Raw genomic sequence first — 11,919 nt, 5'->3', positions numbered from 1 at the left:
TCATGATTAAACTCACTTGGCTCGGGGTCATGACCACCTTTTCGCTCAAATCGTGAAATTGGGAACACATATCAATTCTGGAGAATCATTATATCGTTTTGCAACGAGGACCACCGTGCAGTCCACAATTTATTTACGAACAATGTCATACTTTCATCCCTTTCCTTCTACTACCGTTACTAAATCCATAATGACACGTAGTGATACAATTCGTGGGTAGAGTCTAATACTTGGGACATGTCGAGAATATTGTGACTCCCTGTTCTGCATATATACATTCACTGGTGTTTGCACTAAACACATAGCTTGGGCTTGTTTAATGTAATAATTCTTGAGGTCCGTGTTTATCGACCAGTTTTATTTCCCTTTTTTGTTTTTTGGCATGGCTGGAAGGATACGACATGCCAGAGATAGCATCATGAATTCCCTTTCTGTAACGCTTTTATTCACATTTTCATCACTACTGCTCCCAGCGCTATGGCATACATGCGATCTACAAGTAATATTACCGTTACAATGTCATACATGCATTCTGTCTTCCCTTTCTCTCCTTCTGTTACTCTCGGAGGCTATTTTCCAATTCTAAATTAGATGGCAGTGGTGGCCACTACACTATAAAGAACAAGGCTCCATCACAACTTCCTGAAGGGTTAATTTTCATAATTAAGCTTCATTTAAATCAAATTTGACCCAGGGATTTCACTTTTCCACCTCATCCACTATTTATATTCACTAAAACGCATGTATCAACTTTGATAATAATCTCGTATGGTCCAACCTATCATGTTCGCAGTTCCACACGCTCCAGTAATATACTTCATCCTTACTTTATCTTCTGGGTTAGCAATATCATCTAGGATGTTTTTGTGCTCACTTTCTCAATTGCTAATTCTCTGTCTATCAGCAAGTTCTCCTTTAAATTCATACAGTTGCTTTGCCAGTTCTTCCAAAGATTGTTTAACCCTATCCTTCCCATTGCACACCTATGGTTCTCCGAATACCACGTCATCTGGTATTTACATAGCCCATCCAGTCATTAATTCAAAGAGAACCAACATCATTCATTTTTCTGGCGTTGACCTCAATTTCATTAAGATAGCAGGACGTATGGTAAAATATCATTCAGTTTTTAGTGATGGGTCTATTCAGACTACTATATCTGAAATTTGGTCGTGGGATGGGAGTAGGATTTTCTGTTTTATACCTAACATGACAGATCCTTGCTTAATTCATATTTGTGTCAAATTGGCCGTTGGTCAGAATCCATGTGAAAGTGTACACCTCACCCCCACGTGACATCGGTGTAATATGCCAATATATTTCCAACTGTTCTTGTTGAGAAATGCCTGCAGCAGAATGCTTTAACCCACCGAATAATTCTATATTTTCTGACCAAGCAGTGCTTCTTTCTCTGAGATTGGGATATGGGTCGCGTAATATCCATTTGTAATTGTTCCAGTACGTCCGTGGTTCTTGGCTGGTAGGTCAATCTTATTTTGATTGTTCCATCTGGCTCAGGCAGTGGGGACTGCGCATCTCTGACGGAATATTTTTTCTTCCTCTCTTCCAGGCCATCAACTACAAGGAGTCACCTAGTATTGCATTTTAGCCAGCCCAACGTGGGCTAGGGTATGATATGTTTTAAGAACGTATGTCATATAAAGTGTGGTGAAACTACCTTATCCATCATCACACACACTCTGTCTTGCCGTGTCATTGCCCCACGCTATTTCCCATTCATTTTTCGCTTCCTGTGTGGCTGTTTCTTGAAGAGTTTGTTTTTTTTTAAACTTAACTCTCTTGCTTTTGTGAAAATTGTGACTGGCAGTTTTACAAATGTCTGTTCGGTTTCTGTAAACATCTTAGCTGGCTTATTGGCAAACTGATTACCCCATTGTTGCGGTGTTTCTACCTTCCTATGAGCTCTAATCCTAATTCCAGTTACTTTATTAAGCAACTTAGCTACTTCCACCAACTCTTCAACCTGTTCGTCGAGCTGTCCATGAGACGAGGTTATGTACCTTCTCCAACCTCAGGTCAACATATTATCATGCCCTATCCCAAACTCAGGCCTACCATCTCATTCTCTACCATGAAAGCTGCTGGATTTACTGAACTGAGTTTACAAATCATTCACTATTTGTATATGCTCGTCAGCAGGGGCATTGGCCTTACTTTTCATGATTCTAATAGAATCACATAATTATGAGGCTTCATCACTTGCCTCATCAGAGTATTGGGTTAGTACCCTAAAATTGCTCATGTGTCACAATCCAGACCTGAGCACACCGGTAAAGTCTGGCTACATCACTCTTCCACTATTTGAATAATATGCTACCGACCTGATACTACCATCACACGTTTAACTCACTGCTGTTTAGTTTCCGTTCTCATTATCACAAAAACAAATTTGAAAAAGCCTTTCAGCAATCTGACAATCCTAACTGTAGGTCAAAGGCTTGCTGTCACCAAACAAAGGTTATCTGCGTTTAAGGTCACACTCTGCTCTTTCCCTTGACAGTCCAATCTGATTGCTGCTTCGTTAGCCTACGTTGGGATACTGTTGAAGTAGTGGGAGGCTTGGAGGGCGGTGAAGGAGTTGGTGAGAGGGCCCTCGATCTTTATAGGTTTGACAGATAACAACCCATTCCTGATCATCTTCTTGATCAAATTTTCATTGAAATCTAGTGCACCTCATAACAATGAGTCTTCTGTGGCCCTGAATGTTTTCTCTTTCAAAATTGAAAGGACTGCAGGTAATGTAAATTAGAAACAAAAAACACAAGTTTCTGGATAAGCTCAGTAGGTCTGGCAGCATCTGTGAAGAGAATTCAGAAATAACATTTCGGGTCAGTAGGTTCTTAAGGCAGGCAGTGACTATAATATGACAAAATTTACTTTGCAATTTGAGAGGGACAAACGGGAATCAGATGTAGCAGTATTTTAGTTGAATAAAGGCATCGACAGAGGGAAGAGCTGACCATAATTGACTGGGAGAGGAAACTAACAGGAAAGACAGCGGAACAGCAATGGCAGGTTTTCTGGGAATAATTCAAAAATTCATTTCTAGAAAAACTAAGGGAAAGGAGGACGAAGCAACCATGACTGACAAGGAAAGTGAGGCATAAAATCAAAGGAAAATCATATAAGGGAGCGAAAAGCAGTGGGAAACCAGAGGATTGGGAAGTCTAAAATGACCAACAGAGGACACCGAAAATTGAAAAAAGGAGGGAGAAGATTAAATATGAGTTAAGCTAGCCAGTAATATAGAAAAAATCAAGAATGTTTTTAAATGTATAAAGGACAAAAGTGAGGCAAGAGTAGCTAATGTGCTGCTGTAAAATGAAGCTAGAGAAGGAGTAATGGGAAAGAAGAAATGGTGGAGAACCTGAAGAATTACTTTGCAGTGGTCTTCACGGTGGAAGACAGAACAAAAATCTCAATAATCCAGGAGTGTCGAGAGGCAGAAATGAATATGGTAGCCATATCCAAGGAAAAGATGCGAGAAAATCTGAAGATGGATAAATTACCTGGACCTGGTGGACTACGGAAGGAATTCTGATGGAGAGAGATGAAAAGGGAGTAGAGACGTTAGGAATGATCTTTCAGGAATCACTAGAAAAAGAGAAGGTTCCAGAGGACTCCAAAATCCCAAATGTAACTTTTGTGCTTAAGAAGGTCGTAAGGCTAGAGATGAGGAATTACAGGTTGAGTAGCTTGAAACCTTTGGCAACATTTTAGAGTCCGTTATGAAGGATGGCATTTCTGAATACTTGGAAGTGCATGGTAAAATCGGGCAAAATCAAAATAGTTTCATTAACGGCAGGTCATGCCTGACAAATCTGTTAAATTTCTTTGAAATGGTAACGAACAAGGTTAACCACGGACAGAAAATTAATGTTATCAAATTAGAATTCAAGGAGGCCTCTGAAAAGGTGCCACACAGGAGACTATTGAGTAAGATAAGAGACCATGGTGTTAGAGGCTGGTTAATAGCATGTATAGAAGATTGGCTGTCTGGCAGAAAGCAGAGACAGGGGATAAAAGAAGAATGGGAGCCGATGACCAGTGATGTTCTCCCAGTGTCAGTGTTGAGCCGACAGCTTTTCACTTTACACATTAATGATTTGGGTGAAGGGACTGAATGCAATCTGGCTAATTTTGCAAATGATACGAAGAGAGTTGGATGAGCATGCAGTAAGGATTTAGGCAGGTTAGAAAAATGGGCAAAGAACTGGCAGATGGCACACACGCAGAGAAGTGTGGGGTCACGCACTTTGGTTGGAAGAACAGAGGCACAGGCAATTTTCGAAATGGCGTGGAAATTCTGAAAATTGAAATTCAGAGGGTCTGGGGAGACCCATTCCAGGATTCTATTTAGGGAAACTTGCAAGTTGAATTTGTTGTTAGGAGGGAAAATGCAATGTTGGCATTTATTTCTAGAGAATGCAAATATAAGCGCAGCGCATATATCTAAGGCTTTATAAGACTCCGGTTTGAACACATTTGGAATATTGTGAGCAGCTATGGGTTCCCTATTTCAGGAAGGTAGTACTGGCCCTGGAGTGTGCCCTGGAGAATGAAACAGGAATGTAACTTTGAACATATGAGGAACTCTGTCTCTCTACTCGAGAAATTTATAAGGATGAGTGGGGATCTAATTAAAATTTACAGAATACTGAACGGCCTGGACATTGAGGATGTTGGGAAGTCGTTTCCATTAACAGAAGAGACGTGTACCCGAGGGCGGAGTCTTTATTTAAAGGCAAGAGCCTTCAGAACGGAGATGAGGAGAAACGACTTCAGCCAGAGACTGGTGAATCCATGGAATTCATTGCTAGAAAAGTCTGTGAAGGCCAGGTTATTGAGTAATTTAAGGGACAGATCTTTAGATTTTTAATTATCAAGAGGATCGAAGGTTACAGGGAGAAAGCGGAGAATGTGGTTGAGAAACTTGTCAGCCATGGTTGCATAACGGAGCAGACTGGATAAGCCATTTCCTTAACTGCACAGTACCTCGCTCATCTGTTTTTTTTTTTGCTTCAATGCTGCTCAGAGCAAACTTTAATCACCTTCTGCTTCTGCAAAAATGGACTGTTCACAACTGAACATTCTCCACGAAAAATCACAGAAAGAGATAATCACCCCTTGCAGTGGTTTCGAAATTATATTTTCAACTGCAAAACTAACGGGATAAAGAGTGGTTAATTGTGGTTAAATGATCAGGATGGATATGTGAGCCAGTGTATGTAGTAAAATCGGACCCTCCACTGAGGCTTGCAGCATCAGCTCCACGGTCATTTCCTGCCCCGTGCCTTCCAGTCATCACTGTCTTTTACTTTTCCACTCCTTCTCTCCTGCTATGAACTTCTTCCCGGCCAACTGCAGGTCTCTAATTAGAAACTGCAACTTTTACTAACCGATTCCTGGTAAATGGACGTCATCCACTAGGACATGATTTATAGCCCTTTCTTAATTACTGCAGAGGTGAAGAGCTGCTTTCTTCAATCCTAGACCACCTTGGATGTCGGTATAGCCAAGTTATGAGTAGGGAGGGAGTTGCATGATTTAGATCCAGTAACGCTGAAGGAACTGAGATGTAGTTCCAACTCAGAATGGCACATGGCTTGCAGGGGTGTTTGTGTGTGGCAGTTTTCCAATCTATCCACTGCCATTTTCCATCCAGACACTACCAATGTCTTACTGAACTGAGTCTGGCAGATTCAGCTTTATGTATTTTATTTGTAATCAGCATTTCGATTTCTTTTGGCGAATTCACACAAAAGAAATAATTCTCAATTTCCCAACTGGGAATTTTATCCAGAAATAGGCGATCCAAGCTCTGAATCGTAACCCCGGAAAAAAAGAGTGATCTTGACAATAAATCAGCATCTTGACTTGTACACCCTCTTCTGCTATATCTGATATCCCATCTGATATCAATCATAAAGACTTTTATTTTCTTAATAAATGCTGAAACGTATCGAATGTTTTCTTGAAGCTTGAGATCAGAAGACATGAAAATTGGGGAATTAGATTCTATTAGGTTCCCTACAGCGTGGAAACAGGCCATTCGACCCAATAAATCCACACCAACCTTCCGAAGAGTAACCTATTACATAAAAAGAATTAAATTAAAGATAAATGCAATCGATACTAGAAATCAAAGACAAACACAGAAGCATCTCTAAAGAAGTAGAAGATCTGCCATCATCTGCGGAGAATGAAACCAAATTAATGTTTCGAGTACAGTTGTACTTTCATTCAGAACAGTTCTGAAGGGAGTCAAATCGCGCTTGAAACGTTAATTTTGTGGGCCAAATGCTCCTATTCATAATTGTGACTTACAGGGGAAAAAAATCAAATCAAAGTTAACAGATTTGGAGTTGATTCATAAGTTTCTAAAACTCAGCAAATCAGGTTGACCACGAAATTTTCATCTAGATAGAGGAGCAAAATAGCAATCTGTTAGTTTCAGATGTAGACATGAATTTGAAGTGCCACTTCTGTTGACCTCACACACACACACGAAAGAAAAGAAAAGCATCAAATCTAAATTAGTTCTGAAACAATATAATAAAGATGTAAATGACACCTAATTCAGGGAAGGAGTTGAAATGAATTTGAGTGATTATGATGTAATTGGGAACAGACTGCTGATGTTTGATTTGAATTAATTTATTATTATCATATCTACTAAAGTAATGTGAAAATTTGGTTTTGCATGCAATGGAGGCAGATCACAACATAGCGTGATTGAACAGAACGAGGAATCATTGTTACAGCTGCAAAGGTAAGGCAGATAAAGCAAGATCTACATTTGATATTGTTAATTGACTAATAGTTCCGGATTTATCAAAATAGTGCTGATTGCAGAGCACGTAAACAGACATCAATAAATCTGAATGAATCATTGATGAGGCAAGTTGAAATGCTTGAACCAACTTTTTGATGTCTTCTTCTTAATAATGTTCCAGATTTTCAAATAGATAGTAACCATAGTTCCAAAACCATTGAATAAAAAATGGATAAAGGAACATGCATAAATACCACTCCAATTAATTAATCGATTTCCCAAAAAATGAATGAACAAATATATATTTATGTAATAGGTAGATAAATAACGAGATAGATAAATAGATACATACATACATACGTAGATAGGTTATAAAACACTGCCTGACAATACTTGGAGTCCTCAAGTTGTGTTCAGAGACGCAAACTGTGGACTATTATCACATCTAAAACCTCTACAACTTCAGAAGATTTCAATAGTTGGAATAGTAAACATCAGAGCTGAAGAATACTCCTTACATTTAATGAGTACAAGAGCTTGCCAGGATCCTTTCTCATTCTCGTTTGAGAGAGACCATGATGAACTGTGCCTCTGTGATGAAAGAGAAAAAGTATCGGGAGATGTCTTTATTTTGTTATCCATGGAAGGTTTCACCATGTAAAATTAGTGATAGTAGTGAAAGGACACATAAGCAGCTTTTTCATCTCTTCTCGAAATTTGGTCTGGGAAACCACATAAATGAAGACATTGTTGCAGGAACTAAGTATCTGTAGCATGTTGGTCGTTTCTTGCAGAATAATATCAGGGTCACTCGATTCCAAGCCGTTGAAGTAACCTTCACCTACCAATTGCACGTAAAGGTAACGCCCCACATAAGTGGACCAAAGGAGGAGGAAACTGATCGAGATGGCAAAGAGCAAGACAATGGATCTTTTGCGATTGGCCATCTCTGGGTCTGCACGGTCACCTTCACCCCAAAGTCTTTTGCGGGCTCTGTTAGCTTCTAAGATGTGTATTACAGTTAATGTGTTGAGAAGCAGAATGAGAAGGAAAGGGAGAAGTGGTGTTAAAATCTGATCCAGCTTGTCGTAGACCTTCCAGAAGGACGAAGTATAATAGATTGGTTTAATGTCACAGAACCAGGGCACCCCATCCACAATGTACAGCGGCTGAGAGACTAAGCAGAAAGGGACATTCTTGACACAGCTCAGAGAACAAATCATTCCTATTACCAGAGTTGCAGTTTTCTTGGTGCAGTATCTGATCTTTAGCTTCTGACAGCTGATGGCCACAAAACGATCAATGGTAAAAGCCACTGTCAGCCAGACAGAGCCATCTCGTGTAGCATAGACCATCACACTGGTGACTGTACACGCAGGGGTGGTGGACAGGACACTGTTTCTGAAGTAGATACCACCAATACGGTTGAGCACACAGCCAGCCATAATGACAAGGAAGTCCGCTATTGTGATTGCCACCAGGTAAAATGTGATGCAGAGAGAGAGCCCACATTTTCTTTGACACAGGACCACGATCGCCAACGAGTTTGCTAGAAGGACAGTAGAGATAGATATGTGACAGAATGAATCCCAAACACCAGTTAATTACCCTACCTATTTCGTGACTGACAACCTCAGCTCACCATCTTCGTACATCCTTTTATTACATCATGATTCCTACAATTACAAAGTTGTTGGTTTTTATTCAACATTCAGTCATGAATTAAACATTTGTACTTACGTTCGTCAGTCCAGTCGGACCGAGTGCAAATTCAGTTCTCTTTCCACTGAGTCAAATCGTTGCGAAGCTCACCAGTTTAATCAAACACAAATTATTTTTGTCTTATCCAAATCTTTGTTAATACTATTTGTTTAATATATTTGTTTCCTGTCTGGCAATGCCGGATTTTAATAATCCCAAGCTTTGAATTTTCAGTTACAGCCAGAGGTAGGATCACTCCTCACACCGCAAAAGTCTCAATTTATCTACAATTCTGCAATATCGCGTTTTATACCTATCAATCAGCCTATCAGTGGTTATATGTTTATCTACAGACGTAGTAATCTCTGGAAACCTTCTTCAATGTCGGCCCTCATTGTTTATGTTTCTCTTTTTTTCTTTAGGTTGTTCATTATAATCTAACTCATTGTTCACGGCTGCACCAGCATGTGTACTTTATTCCTTATTGCTCTCAAAATCATGCCTTGCTCGGCTATTTCAAACATCAGTTTATCATCAACCAGATTTCTGCCCGCCTGCTGCCACATACGGACAAGAGTCGGTAACAACAGTAACTTTTGTTCTTTCAAAGTGCATGAGTGAAGATGGTATTTGGTACACACCCCACGAATTACATGGTCATCATTAGATTTTTCTTTTTCTTTAATGCCACATTCTTTTACGAAATGCAAATATGGTCAAATATCTCCTAATGACAACAGATTCCATAACAAATTAAAATCTCTTACGAACACTCATAACTTGCATACAAATCCTGAAACACTTTCTGACATAATATTGATGACACTACAAATTGGAAACGTATTAGTTTGTAGTCATTATGTCCGTCCTGCAATAAAAAATACTGTGATCGTTGAATGTAGATTTAATTTGAGCTCGTCTACTACAACAATTGCGATCTAATAATGCACTTTGATTCGTGGTTTACGAACATAATTTACGAAATTACATAGCAAATGGAATTTCTAGAAATTGCTCATGAAACATTAGTTAATATCATGCATTGTTGCCAATGAAATTACAATTTCTATGCATGTTTAGCATAAAACTTTGTAACGTACTATAGGCAGGTGCTGGCTCCTAACATTCAAAGAGCGCTGAAAGTTACAAAATAATGTAGCCCACCACAAAAGGTAATATACAACACATTTGGTGATTTACAGACATAAATGATAACTTATCGGTGATTGAAGGCTTACCAAGGGCACCAATCACAGCGAGAAGGGGATAACAAATGGCAAAGAATGGGGCAATGACTGGTTCATGCATCGTCTTTCAGAAGTTAAGGAAGTTCCCGAATCTGTAGTTGCAATTTCTGCGAATTTCAAATCTTGCCTCATTTATTTTGAGCAAGAGTCTCCAAAGGGACGATTCGTGAACAACAAGCTCTTTAGCTACAGTTGAATGAACAACCTAATTAACTGAAGTTTCCATGTCATCCATTTGCAACATCGAAAATGTTGATGTCCTCATTTCACTTTTTGACAAACAACTGAATTGAACTCTGCCATTCCGCGTTGCCATTTACAATTATTTTGGAAGTTCCACTGATTGAATATGCGAAGTCGTGATTGTATCGATATTGGAAAATTGTGTCTTCCCTCATTGCCATTTCTTAAATATGATGTGAATTTGCTTGCCATATTAGTTTACATTTTATTTTGACTGTGAAATGTTTTAATGTTTCATGCTGTAATCGAACCAACTCCGCACCAAATTCCATAAACAAGACTGCCACTGTCGGCCCATTGTACCAGCTTGTTCCTGCCCCACTGAACTAATTTCCTCCTACCTTGACTCCATCCTCTCTCGCATGTTTGGACCCTGACTACCTGCATCCATGATTCATTTGATGTCCTTGGCCATTTTGTCACCTCCTATTTCCCAGTCATAACTGCCTTTTGTTCACCATGTTCGTTTCCTCTACACCTCTATTTCCCCACCAGGATGGACTGAGAGCTTCCAGCTTCTTAGTGCTCGAGAGGAATAAAAAATCCCCATCTTCTTTCTTAACAGTGGTTTCCAGGCTATTGTGTTTAACAGGGCCTTCAAAAGCACACCCCTTGTTCTCAATTTTCATCCCATAAGTGTCTGCATTCAACGAATTATTCTCCGTGATTTCAGACAACTGCATCAGAACACCCAAAAAACTCATCTTTCGTTCAATTCCCCCGTCTGCATTTCGCAGGGACACCCGAGACCACTCTTTGACCAATAACACCAACTCCACATCCCATGTAACAGCAAAGGTTGCTACAACTACCCCCTCACCTCCTCCCTGCTCCGCATGCAAAGGTTGAAGCATGATTTCAACTGTAATTCCTCCAATCTTGTGTATTGTATTCACTGTATCAAGTGTAGCCTACCCTACATTGGAGAAAGTATATAAAGATTTGGTCTGAAGTAAAACGATGGCCAGACTGGGAAAGAGCAGATAATTCTTCCCCTAAAGGACATTACTAAACTAAATGTGTCTTTTTTTATTATTTAATGAACAAAATGCAGTGCTTATTTGGCTATCATTAGACTAAACTTTGTTTATCCCCGATTTCAATTTTTCGCCATTTGCCATTTTAACCCACCCTGCTGAAATGTTACTAATCCAGTGGCATATCACTACATCAGCATCCTTTGCTAAATTGCACGATATTTTGTGGTGTAATTCAAGAACTGCACTAAGTATATCAACATGCCTCATTGAATGCATAAAGGCGTAACATTTCCACTGTTCTGCAGTCATTTCATTTCCTGGCACTTCAGTTACACCTGAAAGTGTCATTTTTAGTCAGGGATATCATAGAACCCCTACAGTGTGAAAAGAGGACACTTGGCCCAACAAATCCATAGCGACACTGCGAAGAGTAACCCACCCAGGCACATTCCCCTACTCTGTATTTCCCCTGATTAATGCACCTAATCTGCACACCACTGACCACGATGGTCTAATTCACCTAAACCGAACATCTTTGGACTGTGGGAGTAAACCGGAGCACCTGGAGGAAACCCACACAGAGACGGGGAGAACGTGAATACTCCACACAGGCAGTAGCCCGATGGTATAATCAAACCCAGGTGAAGCAGCAGTGCTAACCATTCTGCAACCGTGTCACTCACCACTTAGGCAATGAGTCGCTGTAGTGTGTTTACACTTCTTCTAACTACCCACATGTTTCTTGTGATCTCGTGAAAGAATAACTGGATGAATAGTTTGCTGTGAAACTGGTAAGTAATATATTTATCATTACAAAACACGATCACAGAATTTTCATTTAATACGATTATAAATGACCTTCAGAAAATATTGCCTGCACTACTCCAACCTCCAGTGAGGCAGCAGGTTTGATGCGAACATTGATTTCTTTAAGAGCAAAGGACTTCTCCTT

At 39.7% G+C, this 11,919-nt stretch overlaps 1 protein-coding gene across 1 annotated transcript; it reads right to left on the bottom strand.

Moving 5' to 3' along the window:
* Positions 1 to 7,446: 7,446 nt before the first annotated feature.
* On the bottom strand, positions 7,447 to 9,805 carry LOC122543675 (putative G protein-coupled receptor 139). The gene is made up of 2 exons (XM_043682485.2): positions 9,736 to 9,805; positions 7,447 to 8,345 (listed from the first exon to the last, which is right to left on the bottom strand). Exons 1-2 carry the CDS (start codon positions 9,803 to 9,805, stop codon positions 7,447 to 7,449), a joined length of 969 nt encoding a protein of 322 aa, XP_043538420.1.
* Between the last annotated feature and the right edge of the window lie 2,114 nt (positions 9,806 to 11,919).

The sequence above is a fragment of the Chiloscyllium plagiosum genome, unplaced genomic scaffold (genome assembly GCF_037043375.1).
Source record: "Chiloscyllium plagiosum isolate Xiang-an unplaced genomic scaffold, Cpla_swu_hap1 HiC_scaffold_27, whole genome shotgun sequence".
In the NCBI taxonomy this organism is placed as follows: Eukaryota; Metazoa; Chordata; class Chondrichthyes; order Orectolobiformes; family Hemiscylliidae; genus Chiloscyllium; species Chiloscyllium plagiosum.
Note: the sequence above shows the minus strand (reverse complement) of the source record. Positions and strands in the feature narration are given on the sequence as shown.

Excerpts from the sequence above, each read along its gene's own strand:
- LOC122543675 (XM_043682485.2), bottom strand. The coding sequence starts at position 9,805 with ATGCATGAACCAGTCATTGCCCCATTCTTTGCCATTTGTTATCCCCTT. Across the intron at positions 8,346-9,735 it reads CGCTGTGATTGGTGCCCTTG|CAAACTCGTTGGCGATCGTG; the intron begins GTAAGCCTTCAA and ends CTGTCCTTCTAG.